The sequence below is a fragment of the Rhea pennata genome, chromosome 1 (assembly GCF_028389875.1).
Source record: "Rhea pennata isolate bPtePen1 chromosome 1, bPtePen1.pri, whole genome shotgun sequence".
NCBI lineage: Eukaryota > Metazoa > Chordata > Aves > Rheiformes > Rheidae > Rhea > Rhea pennata.
In genome coordinates, this window is record NC_084663.1 from 133,264,015 (window position 1) to 133,284,576 (window position 20,562).

At 39.1% G+C, this 20,562-nt stretch overlaps 2 protein-coding genes and 1 long non-coding RNA gene across 14 annotated transcripts in view; 2 read left to right on the plus strand and 1 right to left on the minus strand.

The window, feature by feature from the left end:
* The window catches only part of MAP7D2 (MAP7 domain containing 2), an 84,572-nt gene extending 74,176 nt beyond the window's left edge, over window positions 1-10,396 (plus strand). For all 6 annotated transcript variants that reach the window (XM_062600644.1, XM_062600653.1, XM_062600673.1 and 3 more), the window contains 9 exons: window positions 1,479-1,711; window positions 2,093-2,219; window positions 3,253-3,457; window positions 3,631-3,735; window positions 4,693-4,746; window positions 5,388-5,466; window positions 6,187-6,373; window positions 8,016-8,295; window positions 8,900-10,396. In XM_062600644.1, the coding sequence (XP_062456628.1) occupies window positions 1,479-1,711; window positions 2,093-2,219; window positions 3,253-3,457; window positions 3,631-3,735; window positions 4,693-4,746; window positions 5,388-5,466; window positions 6,187-6,373; window positions 8,016-8,265 (1,240 nt within the window). In that variant the 3' untranslated portion in view covers window positions 8,266-8,295; window positions 8,900-10,396. The remainder of the gene's footprint in view (window positions 1-1,478; window positions 1,712-2,092; window positions 2,220-3,252; window positions 3,458-3,630; window positions 3,736-4,692; window positions 4,747-5,387; window positions 5,467-6,186; window positions 6,374-8,015; window positions 8,296-8,899) is intronic.
* On the minus strand, window positions 1,056-19,932 carry LOC134154024 (uncharacterized). 3 transcript variants are annotated; one of them, XR_009961318.1, is made up of 7 exons: window positions 19,825-19,932; window positions 17,728-17,856; window positions 11,498-11,592; window positions 8,684-8,731; window positions 4,968-5,113; window positions 1,857-2,166; window positions 1,056-1,579 (listed from the first exon to the last, which is right to left on the minus strand). It is a non-coding gene; the product is annotated as an uncharacterized LOC134154024 (long non-coding RNA). The 3 variants fall into 3 exon arrangements; XR_009961323.1 differs by lacking the exon at window positions 19,825-19,932 and adding an exon at window positions 19,659-19,809 and having other exon boundaries at window positions 1,857-1,969; XR_009961312.1 differs by lacking the exon at window positions 19,825-19,932 and adding an exon at window positions 19,659-19,809.
* A 209-nt stretch (window positions 19,933-20,141) lies between these two features.
* BCLAF3 (BCLAF1 and THRAP3 family member 3) overlaps window positions 20,142-20,562 on the plus strand; it is a 34,864-nt gene continuing 34,443 nt past the window's right edge. For all 5 annotated transcript variants that reach the window (XM_062600717.1, XM_062600726.1, XM_062600707.1 and 2 more), the window contains exon 1: window positions 20,142-20,231. The gene's annotated coding sequence lies outside the window, so the exon portion shown is untranslated. The remainder of the gene's footprint in view (window positions 20,232-20,562) is intronic.

Genomic DNA, 20,562 nt, shown 5'->3' on the forward strand with positions numbered 1-20,562 from the left:
GGCTTTTGGAGTCTGTGGTGGCTCTTCCGCGGAGCAAGAGAGCACAGACAGTGCAGTACTCTGTGATATTTGCCCCCCCCAAACTGGGCAGTTTTAAATGAGCTCCCTGTATTCTGGTGTCCTGACCTCTTTCAAATGCAGCGTGATATGCTGGAAAGAAACCTTTCTTTCCCTGAGTTTATCAGTTGAGGGGGAGGGGGAAAGACTCATAATTTTAATCAGCTGGTCCATAACGTAAATGCTGTTTTGCTAGTAGTCTCTGGCCACACAATACTGTAGTTAGATATATACAAAAATTTTGCACTCTTGTCCACTAATTTTCAGCCATTCATAAATGTTCACATTTTTCATGCTTATGGTTTGTTAGGAGTGCACTGTCCAGAAAACATCATGTTGTAGTACATGAAACTGTATATTGTGTAGATGAAAAAAGGTGATAAGGGATAATACATTTATATCATAATTGCATATCTGTAAGAGAGGTTATAACAGCATTTGTAATTTTCACCTTAATGTAAGATTATTTTTCTAATGGGACTCAACATTAATTACTTTTTCTTTTAAGATTATAATCTCTTTTACCTCCCTAATACTTAGTCACGTGGTCTTTCTTAACATTACAAGTATTTAATGTTAGTTACTGGTGCTATATAAATAATAAATAGCGTTTGTATATAGTTTTATGTTTCCCTGTAATCTGTTCTCTTTAATGTGCACATATTTTCACTGAATATCAAGTATCTTTACTCTTTCACTTTCAAAGAAGTGACTTCAGGGTTATCACACAATCTAAAGGATGCAGCATGCGAGCAGGTTATCAGCAGCACTGCTGGTGTGCAGTGTTGTTGCCACAAATGCAGCCATGTAGAAGGTCCCAGAGCCTCAGTTTTGAGCCTTCAATCTGTTATCTTGATGCTGGTTAAAGCACTGAAATAGTGGGGCTGACTGCAGAATGATTTGAGCAGTTCTGTCTCCTTTTGCTCTTCCCAGCCTTACCCTGCTATATAGTAGTACTTTATGCTATTTTAGAAAATCAAATATTATTAGAAAAAGACCAGGTTTGAGAAGGCTGTATTCAGATGAAAGCATCATGTTACAACTCATCATAATTGCTCCAGACAGAAAGCAGTCATAGCTTTGCTTTAAATGCTGAGATGAGCTATTGAATACAACAACGTTGACAAAAATATTTATGAAATCGCACTTGTTAGTCCATGATATCATATTGCTTTCCCACAACTCAGAGAATATTTTTGATATTTTATATTAGACTTTCCTGTAATCATTTGCACTTGCTTGATAATTTCCTGCATTTCAGGTTCTGATTGTTTTGCCTCCAGCCTATTTTCTACGCAATATTGTGCAAAACTGCTGATATTACTGTGTAGACAGAGACAACAAGAAGAATCATATATATAAAGACAGAACTTCATTCCCAGTTGCATAACGGACTCTTTGACTTTTGTTTTCCTCATCAGGACAGTTGCAAAGACTTATCCTCAGTCTCCCAAAAATGCCAAACAATATCCAGCTTCACCTGTGAAGCATCGTGCCACTTCTAATCTCAGCCAGGAAACTCCTAAAAAGAAAGCAGACAAGGAGAAGGAGAATATCAGTCATCAAAAATCCTCAGGAACACGCACTGATGAGGCAGGTCAGGCAGCTTCTGAGAAGCATGTGCCTTCTGCAGGAAAGACTGAAAATAGTGAAGGTGAGTTTTATTGCAAGCAAGATACTGTGGGTCCATGAAACTTTTGAACAGTGGGGTTCTGTTCTTTTTGTGAAGCTGCTCAGTGAGGGGTTTGTGAGTACCTGTAAAGGTACCTAGTGGAACCAGTAATTTGTATGATTCTCACCAGGCAACCCATGTTTGGAGAACATTTGTTGCTAATGGAAATGTGAAAATGTTGAAATCCAGGGATACTCTTACTTATCCCATGCTTCATCTGCTGAAGATGCTGATGCATGTCTAGGAAAAACAAGGATGGCTTAATAGTGTGAACTAGACCCATTTCAGCCACTATCCAAGCATCACAGTGCTGGGCAGTCTCTCATTTCCCAGCCTATCTTTCCAATCTTGATGTTCTTCCAGGGAAGCTCACAGCAGGAACAACTGATGCAGAAGAAGCTTCAAAAATTCTAGCAGAGAAAAGGCGACAGGCACGCCTGCAAAAAGAACAAGAAGAAAGGGAGAGACAAGAAAGAGAAGAGCGGGAGAGGTATCTGTTAATTTGTGAAAATTTTATTATCTAATAATAATGTGTCTCTATTACTTGTACTGTGGACTATACTGACACATGGTCCTTGCCCCAGAAGGTTTATAACCTGTATCATTGAAGATTCTAGAAACTGTTCTGAGAATCAAGACAGCTATTCAGCAGCTAACATTTAAGTCTTTATTTCTTTAAATTTTGACCCGTTATTCATAAGTGTCTTTTGCATTCTTTGTCTAATAGTTAGAAACTAGTAGTTTTGCCCCCTTTAAGAAGCCTGAAGACACAATCATTCATCCAAACACTTCAAATGTGTCTACACTGCAGGACAGCGTGAAAATACTAAATCACTAAATCTGCTTGTCTAGATCAACTCTGTTTCTGCCATATTGTTATTGAGAATGGTGGAGAAAAAATCACCAGCTTCTGCCATGGCCCAATTGAAATACTTCCTGAATTCCCAACATGCAAAGTTGAGAATGATCAGTAGCCAAAGCAGCTCCTGAATGAGATGACCAAGAGGCGTGATATCCCTTGCCTGGCCAGTGGCCAACACAGATTTAATGTGCCACTGCGCTTCATGGGCTCTGTTTGCAGCTACTTTTCCAGGCTATTTATCTTTAGCTGAAATGAAGGAAGGAAGTATTTACTTGTGTATGAATACCAGCATTCTGGGGTTGAAATGAAATACAAGGGGAGAGGGACATTTTTACTTTTGAACCTTACAGAACATTATTTCTTTATATTCTATTTGAAATCAGAATTAGCATTTTTTCTTTTTTCTTTCTTTAATCATCCTGTTCTTTTAAAGGGAAATATAATTTCTATGAAATACTTGATGAAAGGAAACTAAGATTGGAATAGAAGTTTAATGGCCATCTGAATTCTGGACATGTGTGCAACCTCTTTGCTGTAGCTGTGCATTTCCATAAAAGTGTGTGCTGGTGCATTTATTAGCCAATGCCAATTGTGTGCCAAATATATAATAGGATTCATACTAAACAAGGTGAAACATTTTTAAAATGGTATGTTCTTGCAGGCTTGAAAGAGAAGAGCAGAAAAGAAAGGCAGAAGAAGAAAGACTTCGTCTAGAGGAAGAAGCTCGTAAGAAAGAGGAGGAAAGAAAACGTGAAGAAGCAGCAGCTAGAAAAAAGGCAGAAGAGGAAGCCAGGAGGAGAGCTGAGGAGGAGCAAATGTTAAAAGAAAAGCAAGAAAAAGAGCTCCAAGCCAAACTTGAGAAACAGGTATCATCTCAAATACAAATATGAAACTTCTTGCATTTCAGAAGGTTATTATTGTCATAACTCTCCAACAATAATATGGATATATCCGTATATACCTGGATATATAAGATAGTATAGTATCTGGTAACCTGCCTGAAATAATGGACTTATCATATTTTACACATTTTGATTAGAAGGAAGAAGCAGAAATCAAAGCCCGTGAGGCAGCTGAACAACTTCGTCTTGAAAGGGAACAAATTATGCAGCAAATTGAGCAAGAAAGACTGGAGCGGAAGAAGGTAGCTATTTGTTTCTCATTTAAGATAATTATTTCATTTCTTATTTAAATTCAAAAACCCAGAAATTTATCCATTAGTATCTACAAATAATAATCTGGACAAGATTACAGATCACTATTTTTGCCTCGTTTAATATATGTTCCTTGCAAGTTTTAAAACTTACACAAGAAAAGCTCCATGTTTTTAATTGAGAAAGTTAATGTGATTAAAAACAAGTTTCCTCCCACCTGGCTTGTCTATAGTCATGTATATTATGCAGTGGCAGCATGAGTGTCTGGCTACCACTGTAACTGTTCCTGCACAAGGAAATGGCTGCAGCTGCATAATTTAGCTTTACATACAGGAAAGAGGTTACAACTGCAGAGCTGCAGAGTACAGAAACTCTGGTTGTAAAAGGTCCTTTTTTTGCGTATGTTATTCCAGTGTGTTTTTTTTTTTAACTGTTTACCACTGTGCTGGAGGCATGTTGCAGATTAGGATATCAAACCAAAACAACTTTAATTCTGAACATTTCCTTTCACTCTGATGCAAAGATGTAAGATTTTTGGGGAGATTTTTAAGGAACAAAGAATTAAAAATCAATTTTAGGATAACACATGGCACATTTCCATCAGGAATAACTTCAAATACTTCTTTTTACTCCTCCATTCAAGAAAGCCTAATTGTTCTAAAAGCAGCCAGTTGGAAAAGCAACTAGATGGAAATGATAGTAGTTGTTGTTAAATAAATGTCTTGTTTTGGAACAGAGCAGAACTAATGACTGCAAACACCTGATGTTAAAATGCTTATCTGTTTTTTAATCTTTTGTTTTCTTTCTTTGTTTTCTTTATTTATCGTCCCTTTTTCAGGAGAGGCAGGGATGAAGTCATCATAGTAGAGAAATATTTTTTTTTTATCAGTCTGTCAAGTTAAATATGTCACCTGCCTTCTAATGCTCTAGTTTATTTTGATTTCTAGAGAATAGATGAAATAATGAAGAGAACAAGAAGGAGTGAAACACCAGAAATAAAGGTATGAACAATGTGTTTTGAGGGGTTTTGGGGGACTTTTTTTTTTTTTTTTAATCTACAATCCGTATCTGAAAATTGAACCATATTAGTGGGTAAACTTAGGTGTACTCTATCCCCAAATCTTAGGTGCATTTTAGAGCTAAGAGTGACTGTTCCTGTGTCACAGTTACTGTTATGCTACTGCTGTGGAGACCCAGCTTTGTGCAAGTGTTGTAGACTCACCGTGCTCACTGCCTAATGAGGTGGGTAGAGCCCAGTCCTTGACAGTAGTACTTGGTGCTGAAGCTGTAGCATCTGCTGGTGTCATGGATCTTCTCCAGCATTGTATCAGCCAGTGTGAACTGGTTACTCAGCTCCCTGTGCTAAGCCTGCCAGGAACATAGGATTGCAAACAGGGGAGAACTTTTCACTTCTATTTTTTGTTTTCTACTAAGGAAACTATCTCTTCAGTTACTTTAATAAGCTCTCTGACCTTTCAAATTTTTTTTAATAAAAAAAAAATCCTATGCTTAAAAAAATATATCCTCTATTGCTGTTGGACCCACCTGCCTGTCACAGGCACTCTGCCAAGTTCTGAGTCCCATCAGTTCCATGAAGTTGCAGTCCTTCATCTAATACAGTTGATTTATTACTTGATTACAGAAAGAGGAGCCAAAACTGGAGATACCATCAACTTTGAATGTGGAAAAGCAACCAAAAGCCCTTGTTCTCAGCCAACCAGGTAAAACTTGCCTTATTTTTCTGACTTGTTTTCACAGTTAGTTCTTTTAAGGGATTTGTAGTCTCAGATAGAGCACTGTATTATCACAAGTTCTTAGCTTTCATCTCAAAAAGGAACAGCTACATTTGTGTGAATGTTTCGAATGCTAGAAACTAGAGGCTTACCTTTTGTTTTGCTCCTTAAGTAACAGCAGAAGAAAGCTTCTACTCTACACAGTACCTGAGACAGTATTTATGTAAATGAGAAGTTCCAGCCTGCGGATTGATTTGGTTGCTGCGTTCTTTGTAGATACAAAATTTTGCACATATCCAAATTTGCAAGTTTTTTATAACATTTTTCTAAAATTCTTGCATTTGATATGACTTGATGAAAGCAGCATATGTATTTTAAGAATTATCAAAAAAAAAAAGAAAAGGTAGCTGTGGGATTTATATATATTGTATTTATTTGCACCAGCTGAAGGCTTTTATTATGTGATATAAAACATACATTCTCTTCTGGCTTCTTTAAATTAAAAAAAATAGCATAAAGAGCAATTTTAGAGGGGAAAGGAAGATTGGCAATATAGTGCAATGAGTCATAGATAAAATTAACTCCTCCTGTATTGCCAGTTCTCCTTTTCTACTCTATCTATAACTTAAGAGGATTTGTGATTTTTTTTTTTAACAATTTAAATAAAGGTATTGCTACTGTCATATTTTCAAACCTTCTTTTTTTCAGAGATCAATGGATTGGCAACCTGCCTGAAAAATAAAAGCTCAGAAACTGCTGCCTCTGTAATCCCTTCCCAAGATGTAGTTGCTAATGGACTTAAGTCAGTCTCAGGACTTATTCAGCTGGAAGCTGTTGATGGGAAAACTAATAGCACAGAAGATTCAACAGATGAGGTTCAGTCTATGGATGTGAGGTACAGACCATATCTACTAGTAGAAATTGTGGAATTCATATTAGCCACGTTTGAAGTTTTCAGTTTTATTTTTTAATATTCATTACTTCTTGCCTACCCCACGATGTGTCAGTCTGGTGTCTGCTGTTTGCTGTACTCCCACTGATAATACACGTTGTCAAGATGCAAAATGACTTTCAGACTAGAGTCAGCAGAGCTTCATATCACTCTCACACACTGAAAAAACTACTGAAAGCCTTCAATGGTTCTTACTTACTGATTTCATACAAATTTGCCCAAACCTTTCAGATTGTTCTGAGAATTCAGGATGCAGTACTGTGAAAGTAATTACTGTAGATATTGTTCAGGTGCCACCTGTTTTTTATTTGTATCAAAATTGCATGAACTCCATATAAACAGAGTAAAATACTAAATTCATAATTATTTTGATGTGTTTAAATTGAACAAATGTATGGAAATCAGTAAACTTCCTGGGTTTTAATACTGTTGGATTTTGATGGGAAGATTTGCTTGAAAGAAGGAAGTTGATAATCTAAGGTTGCTATGGGAAATCTAGCTCTGAATTTTAAACATGGAATTTTGATACTGTAGTTCCCTAATCAGCAAGCCAAATTAATCCCTTATACTGTTTCAGTACTTCCAATCTGCACAAGAACGTAAGAAATGCCATACGGGGTGAAACCAGAGGTCCCTCTAGATTATCACTCAGTCTCAGGGAACAGCAATAAGAAAAAAATAGTCACATAGAGCACCTGGACCCAGCCACTTTCTGCAATCCAAGACCACACAGAAGTATTGTTTGAGGGATATCGGAAGGTACATCTTTCCCTTTCTAATAGCCACTGATGGACCTGTTGCCGATGAGTTTGTCTAAATCTTTTTGAACTTCCTGATACTATTTGCGTACATGTCCTCATCTAGCAGCAGGTCCCATGGCTCAGTCACACTAGGAAAAGTATGTTCTTTGATCTGTGTTAAACCCAATCTCCTGCTAGTGTCATTGAGCACCCCCTAGTTTTTGAGTTGCAGGATTTGATGCACAGTAATTCTGCTCTCAGCCTACCTACTAGCTTCATGGTTTTAAAAGTCTTAGTGAAACCTTGTCTCTGCCTTCTACTCTCCAAACTGAAATCTGTCCCAGAGTTCCTAGTCTCAGCAAGGGATCAGCTGCTTGCAACACTTGTTAGATTAAATTTTCTGGGATTTCTATGTCTGAAGTATATCACAAGATCTTAAGAAATATATTTTTATTTAGACTGTGAAATGTGAGTACTTTAGGTAAAGGTTGCAAGATCAGGATGATAATTTGAAAGTTGTAATAAAAATAATATATTTAAGTAACAGAATAATGCAGATACTGAAATAATGGCTGTTCAATGATTGTTCAATAAACCACCAGGTATTAACTACCAGAAATGTATTCTTAGGAGACAAATGTTCATGTCACACAGCCACTACAAACATTAATTTTTAAGGAAAAATCTCTTCTTGTTTAGAATGGGGTATATTTTAGGTAAAGGCTTGCCACAACTAGCCTTAATATATATAGTCTTTTTTTTTCTGTCAGAATAATTTGATTTTTGCTTAATGAAAAGTCACACACTCTTGTTTCTTCATCTTCTTTCTTTTATCTTTTGTATAGCCCAGTTTCAAAAGAAGAGCTCATCTCTATCCCTGAATATTCACCCATGAATGAACTCATGCCCAGTGTTTCTTTGGACCAAAATGGGACAAGTAATGCCAAGGCTCTTGAAGATCTTTTGGATTTTACAGGCCAAGCTACTTACTCCAAAATATCCAGTGAAACGATTAGCCTAGATGACTGTAACAAAAACTTGATTGAGGGATTTAACAGTCCAGGACAGGAAAATACACTTAATTCTATCTGTTGACAACCTCACTTTTCTGCAAAACAGATAAAGGTACAGTACTGTGATAAACACCTTAGATACAACAACTTGCTGTGATTACTTACGAGCTTTCTAGAAGAATGTATCAAGGATAAACAGCATACGTGGAGAGAAGAAGAGAGATGGTCTCCAGGATATTTAAATTTAGCATAATCTTTCATATTTGCAGCTCTTCTTAAGTTGGCATTGTATGTGAGCTGAGCACATCATAGCAACTGAAAGTATCTGATAAATTAAAATACTTCATTTATCCATTCAGAATATAGTGAGAAGCAAGTTGCTCTTTCTCTTCACTAATTATATACTTTTCCTACAAGTCTTTGGAGCCCATTAGCATGAAGAAAGCAGTTAAAATTTTGTTGGGCAAACCTAGAAAATGGTAATTATTGTTGCTACTTACCCTTTTTCACTGCTGTAATACTTGCAGCATGATGTAGAATAATTTATCCTGGAAAACCAGCAAATTACATGGAAAAAAGTATAGTACAATTTAATGACAGTTTTAAAATACAATGCCACAGACAATTGTAATAAAGAATGTATTCTAAATTACAAAAATGAAGCCATCTAACTTGCATAGCTGACTTGGTTTTCTTTTCTTCTGTTTAATTGACAGAGGCAGAAGTTTGTGGAGGATGTCTATCCCTGTGATGCTACTGGCAGTAAAATAAGAGCTTGTCACTTGAAAAAGCTTCTGCAGTCCTTGAACACTGGATTTCAAATAATCAGAGTGGAATATAACTTTGTCTTCCCATGGGATACGTTGAATAACTGGCTGCTTTTGGTAGAAACCAGTGATTTAGAGCCATGGTAGTTTCAGGGAAGACTTGAGTGTGCATTAGAATTCGAGCTTTAGCTGCTAATAAAGCACTTATTTCTTCTTTTAATTTAAAATTCACCTGAACATGTCACTGTGATTTATTTTCACTGTGCATTTTATTTTACAGTTATTCTTACTTAAGTTTTCTCGTTCATCTATTTAGATCTTTTTCTTGTAAATAATGATGAGATTTGCCCACAGTGCATTGAAGTGAAATATACTGTATTTTAGTTTTGTGCCTTTTTTTTTTTTTCCTCTGTTAATAAGGACTTCTTGGCAACTTTTATGCAGGTGTATAATTCAAAGCTATAGCTGAAGAGGCATGAAAAGTATACAACTGCTGGAATCAAAAAGCCTTCTTATTAACTGTGGAGTGTAGGAGTTATCCCGTTATGATTATGTTGACATTTTTAGTCACTAGTGGCAGTTACTGGTTAATGCTAATAGTCCTGGAGCGACTATCACTTATGTGTTAAAATCATACTTGTTGTAACACCTGTAAACAATGTAGGCAAAATGCCTAGTATAATCCCTTAATATGTATTGTATTACTGTAGTAGATCCAAATGAGTATGTCAAGGGGGTCAGATAACGCGTTAATCTTCGGAGACACAGACACTTGGTTAATACCAGCAGGCTTTCAATCATGTGGAGAAATATTTTGTCTTCCTATAGGCTCAGCAACAACAAAATATAGTTAGCAGCAAAACAATATAAAAATGTTGCAGCAGAACTACAAAAGCAGAGAGAGACACAGTGAACACTGCTAGCCTCCTTAGTATTCTATAAGCATCTGTATGGAAAAATTCACATCAAGAATGTATAATGTGTAGACATTATGTGCCATACAATATTAATTTGATTTCTGTTGGTGAACTATGATAAGTTTTATGCTAGATCATGTGCTGCTTTGAGGACATTTTTGTCCAGTTCCTTATTTAAAAAAAATTAAAAAAAAAAAGAGAGAGAAGAAAGAAAGAAATATACAAATCTGCTTGGAAAAAAAAAACACAAAAAAGTGAAAACATTTTTTTTTTTTTAATATGTAAGAGAGTTCACAGTATAGCCTGAACTCACTTGTAGCCCTGTTCTTGTGCTTTTCAAAGCCAGCAACAGGAAAGTAACCAATGAAATTGTGTGTGATAAAGAAAGCATACCTACAACAGTACAGCTCTATTTATGTTAGTGTACTTCAGAAAAAACAATTCTTTTGACTGTGCAGTAAGCTGTAGCATGATACTGTGTCTTCCAAACTGTGCTACATTTATTTCTTAAATAAAAAACAAACAAAAATGAACTGTTTGTTTTGCTGTGATACATTGTGTTTGACAAATGTCACATTATATTTTATTACGGTGTCATTGTATAACCTGTAGATTTCTTCATTTGCATGACATGTATAGCATGTATAAAGGTTAAATACATTTTCATTTATGAAACTAAATTGTTTCATAGCTTTTTTTAACTCATAGCAAAAATATGACAAACTTAAAATACATTCTAATTTGTTCTGGGGTGCTTTTGGAGGAAGGGAGTCATACTGCATGAAGCACTAGTTCTTAGAACCTCAAAATACTTGTTTTCTTGGCAATATAATAATTTGCTTTCTGACATTTCACCAGTACATAGAAGAAGTGTAGACTGGTGGCAGAAGATCTGTGAAGTGAGGGCTCCAAACTATGGCATCCAAAATGCTAGTGGCATGAAGCCACTTCAATGCAATATGTAACCCACATTCTGCTTTGTGGGGCAAAGAAAACAAAGAAAAGAAAATTTGGGAGGCCTGCCCCCAACAGGATGTGGTCCCACTGGATGTTGTTCTGTCCACTGTCTTAGCTGTGTGTTATCCATTACGTAGAAGTATATATAAATGCTAAACTTATCTTCAAGCTAAATACACATAGTACTGTTTAGAAACAGACCAGCTTGGAGTTGTTATTAGTATTCTAGTGAAAGTTATGGAGAAGGATCAGCATAATTTATTTTTTATAAAATCACAACTTCAATGAAAATTCAAAGTGAGAAAATCTGCTTTTATATTGTGAGTGTATATATACGTGTGTGTATGTGTGAGTGTGTGTATATATATGTATATCTAGTATTAGTACTTTCTATGGTGACACTTCATCTCTCATTTTGTTTTGGATTATTCATTTTTTCACTCAGTTATTAAGATTAAAGGAGGGAAAACAAGTGAGTATTCCTATAATAAAAAATATGCAAGAACATTTTTTAATTTGCTTTCAGATATAACCTTAAAATTTGGCTGAATATCTTGAGCAAGTACCATCATTTGAGAGGTTAAATTACTCTTCCTTTTTGCTTTTGATGATACAACTTCTTTGTACCAATATTCGTGTTTGCTGCTGATTCAGGTCTGCACAGTGAACTTACTTTGACAGTGGTCCTGAAACTGCAGTGAAGGACCTCTAGCGATTCACATGAATCCTTTGCAGAGCTTTTCTGATATAAAGCATTTGAGGACCAAGCTGTGAGAAGAAGCAAGAGAAAAGAGAATAAAGAAATGATTCTTGAATGGATGTCTTTCATAAAGCAGTCTGTAAAACAGGAGTGTCAGGAAACCACTGAAACAGAACTCTGATGAACTAATTAAAACACAAGAACTGCATTACTAAAGCAAAACAATAGAAAGCTTACACAGTTAGACCAGTACATGATATATGCTAGTAATATATAGTGCTAACACACAGCACAATGAAATAATGTCAATGTAGCGATCTTATGCAATAAACACAAAGAAGAATCTGACATTGTTACCATCCTTTCCAAGATCTATTTTCTCTAACTTGTATAACTAGCAGTAAGTTTTTAAAGTAATAAATAACGTATGTATCTAAGGTAACTGGGCGTCACAGTAACTGTGGTTAGGATCAGCATTTTATGTGGAATTGCTCGGGGCAATGACACCCAAGCTTGTCTTGGGCCTGGCAAAGGCCTGTAGCAGCCTCCATGGCTCTTGGCTCCCTTGTGCTTGTTTCAAAACCAGATGGCGTTGGGGTTGGGGGGGGGGGGGGGCTCTGCCCTTGAGCCTACATTTTCAGTTCATGGTAAAGAGGACAAAAGAGGAAAAAGTCATCTTTGCTCCTGTAAATATACAAATTACGTATGTGGAAAAAAGCAACAGAAGCTGCACAGGATACTGTTGAGCAGAATTGGGATCTTCCCTTTGCCACTGTTCAAAAAGTGAGTCCTTGCTTCCCACCTCACTGAAGCACCAGCCTTGCTTGTGTGATGGGGGTCAGGGATGAGGCAGAAGCCAGGAAAAAAAAAAAAGCTCCTGTTACCCACAGCCAGCTGGAGCATGGCAGGACTGTCCAGCCTCATGTTTCATATATGAAGTCGAGCAAGTGGCTGGCCATGTCGGGTGCCATTGCAACCACCACACTCATATTTCTCAGTGTGGCACTGCAGCTCTTTTGCTGCTCCATGACCTCATGTACCCAAGGTAGCACAGAGGCCTCATCTAGGATCAGTCGTGGCCAGTCAGAGGGGCATGGGATCCCCGGGGCAGCACTGCAGCTGCAACGCTGCACAGCAGCCTGGAAACCCTCACAGAAGATGTATTCTCCCTTAAAGCCTTGAATAGTGGTCCCATCCCTGTATCACATGCCCTGTTGTGAAGCTGCATCCCCTCATCCTAAAAAATCCTGTATGGAGTCCCCTGCCATGAGTCAGGAGAGGTTAAGAAGTTTGCTTTAAGCTCTAAAGTGTACATTCATAGTAGGTACCTTCTCATTAAACTAGCTGACATTCAGCTTGTGCTCTGTCCTTTCAGGACGACAACTGTGAGACCACTGAGCAGCTGCCTCGGTTGGCAAAGGGACACTGAGCTCTTGCAGTGTTGTCCACTGAGGGGGCGTTTGCAAATAGCAGCTGTAGCACTGCTCCCATGAGTAACTAGTTTCTTCTGTATCTTACCTATTCAAAAGGTCTTAACATGTAAAGAGTTTAATACTCAAGAGCCAAAGGCTATTTACTTTGTGAGATTCATTTCTTGGTTTTCTCTCATCCACTGCCCACATGCTGTACTGGAAAAATAAGAACAAAGCTGTCTTTTAAGCTGCAGACAAATAAGTACGTTCAGTGGGGATACACTTCTCTTTCTCCTGCGTTAGTGGTGTGCAGATCTTTCTCCTTCCACCCTTCCCTCCCTCCTATACAAGAACAGTGTAGATTGAAAAACAGTCTCCCTTTACTCCCATTTTAGAACAATACTCAAGCTGTTGGTTGCCTCCAGAAACAGCATGGAGTGGTTATTGTCCTATGCTGCCTCTGTGTGTGGGTGTAAATTTGTGTAAGTTACCTGACATTTTGGGATGTGGTTTTCCAGTATTAATATTAAATTCTGGAAAAAATATTAGTGTTGGGCCACTATGCTAAAATCTGGAAATTATGGCGATTGATTTTATTACTAAAAACAATTTTCTCTGGATTTTTTTTTTCCATATTTAGAAAAACAGTTTAAATACATTCAATCTGTCAGGAATACATAAACTTTAAAACCATAGAAATCCTAAGATATTTGAATGCATTTTTATTGCTATTAGTAACAGTAATACTGCTCCAGAATATTGCAACCCACAATGTTCTTCTCTCATCCACTTTTTTATCCCATCATTTATCTTATCCTCACACTCTTCTACAGCTGAAAATTAAGTGGTGCTGTTCATTCCATTGGCCACTTTAACTTGTCTATTGAAGTAACAAAGCCCTTAAATATAAGAGAAAAGATGCTTAAGCTTTTAAAATTATTGTCTAAAATGTAAGAGAATGGTTTCTTGACCACCAGAACAATTTTTGATGTTTGTTTGCTTCTTAACTGCTTTTTGCTTTAAAATAATGATGGGCATGAACCAAATACAGATTATTTTTTAGCCAAACTTGTGAAACTGTCTTGAGTGAGTTAGTTGTCTAGTATATTTGAAGTTATGTTTGTCATATGTCATGTTCCTTCTTTTCCATATTTAAATACATGTAAAAAAGTTAGATGTAAAACCTGTTTTGCCATATAGATGAATATTTCAGTTATTCTAGGAATTTATATTTCTGTAAATTCCTTTAATTTGAGGTATTGTAATTGCAAGACCTGTTAGAGCTTCTTCCTGTTTTGTTTTGTTTTCCTTCCCTCCATCTCAATTTATATATCTAACTAGAATGCTTTTGGCTTGCTCCATCTCAATACATGTAATAGTAGAGCAGGACCTTAGTTCCCTTTTATTTATTCTCTATCATAGTCAGTCTTTTTCTTTACTTTGGAATATATATTAGGGGTGGGAACAGAATGGGACAAAACCTTACATGTGTTCAAGTACAGTAAGTGAATGATTGGACACATATCTTTGCATCATATAATCTGCTTTTTAGATATATACACGCCCAGTATCTATTCTCTGTTACCTGCTGAAAGTTAGTGCTTTGCTTAACAGATGAAAGTCTGCTCTTGAAACATTGAATTGTGCAATATTTTTCATGTCCTAAGGCGTATAAGAGCAGTATCTGTAACACTGTATTAACATTATGTTCATATATCCCTTTTCAGAATAACTTTTCTCTTCTAAAACACAGATGGCAACATCATCTAACATATCATTATTAGCAACTTAAATATACAGAGTTCTGGAAGTTTATGTGAATAATTTCTATGGAGCTGCTCCTAATTTTCCTGGTGTGAGTTCTCAGTTGAGAACACCTTTAATTCTTTTTCGTTTTTCATATTGCTTTATCAGTTCAAATAAAATAAATCTGAGATAATACAAATTCTTGTTGTTGCCTGCTGGAATAAGTTTGTTCTTACCTGCTCCTGAACAAAGACTGTCTATAGCTCAGATGGCAGAGAAGCATAAAATCAGAGGAGCGTTTGGGGACTGAGCAACTGCTGGCCTCCAGCAGTTTATCGGAGATGGCTATGAGACACTATCCTGAGCAGAAATGGATAAAATTCAATGCAGACTCTTCTCAGGTGAAGACTGTGTCAGAACTGCACTCTCCTTTTGGCAAGAAACTTCTGCATTTCTAATGTGAATTTTCACATTGTTAGTTTATGTTCATATGCTCTTGGCCCAATGCTGAAATTTAGAGTTGAAAGTGTCATATAACAAATGGAATTGTTTGTGGCTTTGACAAATAAATAAGTTGATGGAATGAAGGAAGCAGAAAAAAAGGATGGATGAAGGCGCACTATTGCTTAAAGAATGCTAAGATACTTTGTGCAGACCTATTATCAAATAATTAACATTCAAATTCCTACACCAAATGCATATCAGTAATGCCCACAATATCCTATCAAGCTGTACATTTTGAAATCTGCTCTCTCTTCAGACTTCCCATCCTGCTGTTTCATTGCAATTTCTCATTCTGCCACCATTCTAAACTGTGGTTCTTGCACAGGCAAAGAAATACAGCCATTCTGCCTTCCTGCTTCCTTTTTGAATTAATTTGCTATGGCCTTCTAGATCACAAACTTAGTTCAAAGCCTTTGCTTTCAAAATTCTTGGTTAACTGTGTTTATGTCACATATTGGTATTAAGTCATACACTGGAATTGTTTTTGCTGGTATATTGCCAAAATCATGACAAGCTGACATGTGCTGCATACCTAATGGCATAGTTTTTACATGTTGTTACAGGAAAGTCACGAAACCCTCATAAATAAAACACAGAGGCATCATTACGTCACGAAGTCCCAGCCTTGCTAAAAGCTCTCTTTAAAGAATAATGTGGTGATACTATCTGAGCCAAGTCATGCACTCAGTCATCTTCTCATGTTCCTTCAGGTTTTAATTAAATGATTATTTTAAAGCTTCCCTTAAATTTCAAAGCTAAATAATGTGGGGTTTATTTCCTCAATTAAGGAGGGAATTGTTATCTGTTGCTTTAAGCTTGAATTAAAAAGTTCTATAGAAAGCTGTTGAAACAAGCTCTCGCAACTTTGCTTGTTTGTTTTCTGTTTTATTTTGGATAAAATTCTTTCCTTGTCTGGATGAGATGCAACAGACTTGAAGTTATTTTCACAAGTAACTTTAGATATTGATTTAAGCATCAGTATCTCAGTTTCTGTAAAGTAAGAGAAAGAGCTGACACTCCTCCAGCGGGAGGCTAAAGGCTTAGCTAATTTTGTTCCACTGAATGACAGATTTTTTTTTACTGGAGGAAGCAAATGTGTTGTATGCTTGCACAGGATTAGGCACACTGTTTCATAACAGCAGACATACATACTCTGTGGTTTGGCTAAAGTATTCTGATATAAATGAAAGAAAAAAATAACTGGTTCTGCTATAGGAGAGAGGAGGATGTGAAGTAAAAAGAAAGATAAACTTTTCTAAAAGAAGATATCAGAGTTAATTAAGCCACACCAGTCTTATCTAAAGGCAGAATAAAATCCCAAAGCCTAAACTGAAAATTTCCCTTGAAATACTATGAGAGGTTAGCTGGTAAAAACATGATTACCCTTTGACAGCTGGTCTTCTCGATGGTGAGCCTTCTCTTTGCAGACACATACTCCACCAGATCCTCTCTAACTGCCCTGATGCACTAAATATTACCATCTACAGGTTCCGTCTACACATATCAAAATGAATTGGCTATGACAATCTAACCCCTTTCCTACCAACAGCTTTTAATTCCATCTATCTAGTCCACTTCAGTGGAAAACAACTATTCTAAAGTAGTTGTGTGATGATGAGCCTGGAAGTGTGGGAAAGCCCAGGCAACGCTCCCTAGCACAGCTCAGCCTGTGCTGCTAGGCCTGCTTCTGTGCCTGACCTTGCCTAGAGGTTGAGTAAAGTTTTATTTCCACTTCTTTTTTAAAAAACTTAACGTGATACTGTCTAGCAAAGTTCTGCTCCAATAGTAACATTTTATGCAGAAAATGAAGTGCCTGGTTGCAAGAACAAATACTTAAGATCTGTCTACTATCTAATATTAATTTCTGTCTTTGAATTCTAAGTTATTTCCATTCAAAATTTTCAGCTGTTTAGCATGCATACCACAGCCATACGGTTTCCAAAGGGAATGTTTACCAAATTAAACATTACACAAATGTGAAAGCTATTCTCTATTCTAATGATATTTAATTAGAAAAACATGGAAATAGATTAAAATAATTAGTCTTAATAAGTAGTAATTGTCAAGCCTTGTGTAACAGTAGCCTTTACAATTTACAGACAGAGAATAATGATGTTGTGGAACTACTAAAAGATGCTGGTTCGAAAATTAATTTAGTTTGTAAAGTGTGTTTCATTTCTTGTTTTCTTACACTACATGGTCCCAACTGTGGAGATCATTTTGTATATGCTTAATGATATCCACCAAGCTAAGTGGATACTGGATCAAGAGCATCTGAGGAGAATTCAAACAAAGATGTTAATAATAAAGTATAATTTAGTATATGAGATGTCTGCTTAATTTTAAGTTTCAGGGCAATACTAGCCCCACTAGACATAAAGAACAGCTAAGCCATGACACCAACTGCAGTAAGGAATAACGTTAAAATTTTTCTTTCTCTCTTAGTTTCCTTTTCCTAGTCTTGAGAAGAAGCCATAACTTTCTACATAGTGATTATCCCGCATATTGTAAAAAGTATGCCAAACTTGTAATACACATTACCTGCTTGAGCCCTCTAGGCTGTGGGAATTCTCACTGGTTCCTTTGGCAGAGTAGGATAACAGCATTTGCCTTGCTCAATCTTCCGTAGTCAATCTAAAGATCACTCTGGCTTGTTCTGACTCCAAACTCCTATTAATAAAAATAGAAATAAGGTAAAGAGGAAGCAAGCATTGTTTAGTGCAGCTTGCAACTATATTTCTGTATCATATAGTTCAGTAAATCTTTTAATTGCAAAGATACTACACTGAAGTTAATAATCTTATACTTCTATATGCTTTTCATATGAGAAATTCAAAGTGTTTTGATGAAGAAATTATTTTGTATGATGATTGTGCGTGGTTCCTTTGAGCTAGCCCCAAAACTACTGAAGAGCCATGCAGAACCCTGCAAATGCTCAAGCACAACAACCAAACTTAGAGTTAAGAAGAGAGATCCCTCAGTCCCAACCACAGCGACTCTGACAAGGTTAAGAAGACAAAAAGATTATGCTTGGCTAAAAGATCAACTCTATAAAAGGAAGGCAGAAAGATGTCAGCTGCTAAAAGCCTGAAAGATAGCCAAAGTTGGCAGCCCAAGCTGGAAGTAGGAACATAAGGAAACTGAGACCATATATTTGAAGTACATCTAGTAAAGGGGCTAATGAGAATGCCAACAGTAAGTCACCCTTCCTCTCCATTTTTTATCCAGTGAATACAAACATCTAACTTCACCCCGAAGCAGGCCCTAGTTTGGTAATACAGCAAGTGCAGCCCTATGGCTCTGACATGGATCAAAAACATCAGGACTACGTAACACAGAGTGCTGACTCAATACAGCTTCTTTTTCTGACTCATATTTGTTACAGAAAACGTTCACAGGCTAACTTGGCATTGGCAAGCTTTATACCAGCAGATCAGGTATCACCTGCCAGTGCCATGGTAACAGTGTTGGATCAGGTATCACCCTTCTTCCTGCAGCTAATGTAAAAATACAAAGCGAACATCGACTCCGTGCTCAGGCTAAAACAAGAGTGTGAGCCTCCGTCTACCTGAATTAAACACATTAATGGATTGATCTGACAAGGCACCACTCTAGTATAGCAATCTTTGCCTAAATAAAGTGTATCTTCTTTCATGTGTGGCTTTGTATGATTTTAAATACATACGCAGTAGGTTTATTTATTTTTTATTTTTTTACCATAGAAAGATACTCCATTTCGAAAAGGCCTCATTATTTGTCAGTGTGTTCAGCTGTTGTTTGCAGCTTAAGGAAAAAAAAAAACTCAAATGCCAAACCTGTTAGGCCTGCTAGGTATCATGATTGACAGTCAAGGGAGTGTATCCCAGTGGCCTGGAGAGTGTTCAGATTGTTGGGACTGATTGCATCTCAGAGAGAAGTGGAGACCCAGAATATACTTAAAAGAGGGAGCACTCCAGGAACCAGAAAAAGCTAGTTACTCAAGTACTGCAAGGGATGGTACAAACCTCACACGCTTTTCTGACAAGTAGGTGATAGCCACGCTACGCATGGGTCAGCAGAGCAAATCAACGTCCCGACCAGAGCCCACCGCTGGGATGACTCATATGCGGCAGTGAATTTAATTGTAGGTTATTTGATCAGTAAGGCCTTAGGCAGTCTTTTGGCCAAGCTTTTTCTGCCTGACCCTTCACGTCGCAGTAGAAACCAGATAAACACTGGAACCACAAGCTCTCCCTGCCGCAGTGAGGCTCAGCCCTTCTCCTGCCCTTGGGGCTGCAGCTAATCCGGCTGCTGGCACAGAAAGTCAGCAACTCCGAAGATTTCTAACCGCCTCAGGACAGGCCAGGTAGCAAGTTTCATGGGAGGAGGTTTATTTTTTTCCGTAAAACTTCCTGGTGTAAGGGGGCGACCACATCTCCAAATGAACATCCACCACGGCCAGCACCCGCCATTTCGTTTTTGCCGCTACCAACCTTGCGACCCACAGCGCCGAGGCCCTCGCGGCGGGACCAGGCGGCGCCCCCAACCGCCCTCACGGCAGAGCCGCTGCCCGGCTCAACCCCAGGCTCGGCGTTTCTAGCGGGCGCGCAGCGGCCCCCGCGACGCCGCCGCCGCCTCCCGCGACATTCGCACACGTACTTCTGCGGCGCCCTGAGGCCGCGGGGACGCCCCCGCGCGGACGGCCGTTGCCCCCGGGGTCAGCAACGGCTCCCCGGGCGGCCTCGCGCGGGCGGCTTCACGGCTGTGGCCACGCCCCGCCCGCGAGCCACCTCCCCCCTTCCTCCCCCCCCCCCCGCGGAAGGGGCGGTGGCGCCCGGCGGCGGCGCGAGAGCCGCCGCGAGGCGGGAGGCGGGGCCGCCGCGCCCGCCCCTCCACTTCCGGGGCGCCGCGGCCCCGCCCCTTCCCTGCCCCGCGCCCCTGGCGAGCGGCTGCGGCCGGCGCGGCGCGGTGGTGCGCGGTGGTGCGCGGTCCGCCGGGAGCGCGCCCCGCCTCCTCGCCGGGCACCTGCTCGGGGCGGAGCGGCGGCGGCGGCGGCTCCGGTGGCGGTGAGTGCGGGAGGGGGCGGCAGCCCTGGCGCCGCGGCGGCGGGGAGAGAGGGGCGTTGTGGTGCCGCCGCTCGGCGCTGCCTGCGGGCCCGGCGGCGGAGAGGGCCCTGCCCCGTCCGGCGGAGGCACCTCCGCGGCCAGGCCTGGGCCTGGGCCCGGCCCCGGCCCCGGCCCCGGGGCCTCCGCCGCGCCCCCTCCCCCCCCGGGCCGGAACAAAGCTCCACCGCTTTGGTCGTGTGTGTGCGGGGCTGGGGGAGTCTCGTCTGCCGGCCCTGCCGCGGCTGGGCGTGCCGAGAGTAGGGAAGGGGGGCAGATCATACGTGCGTATATA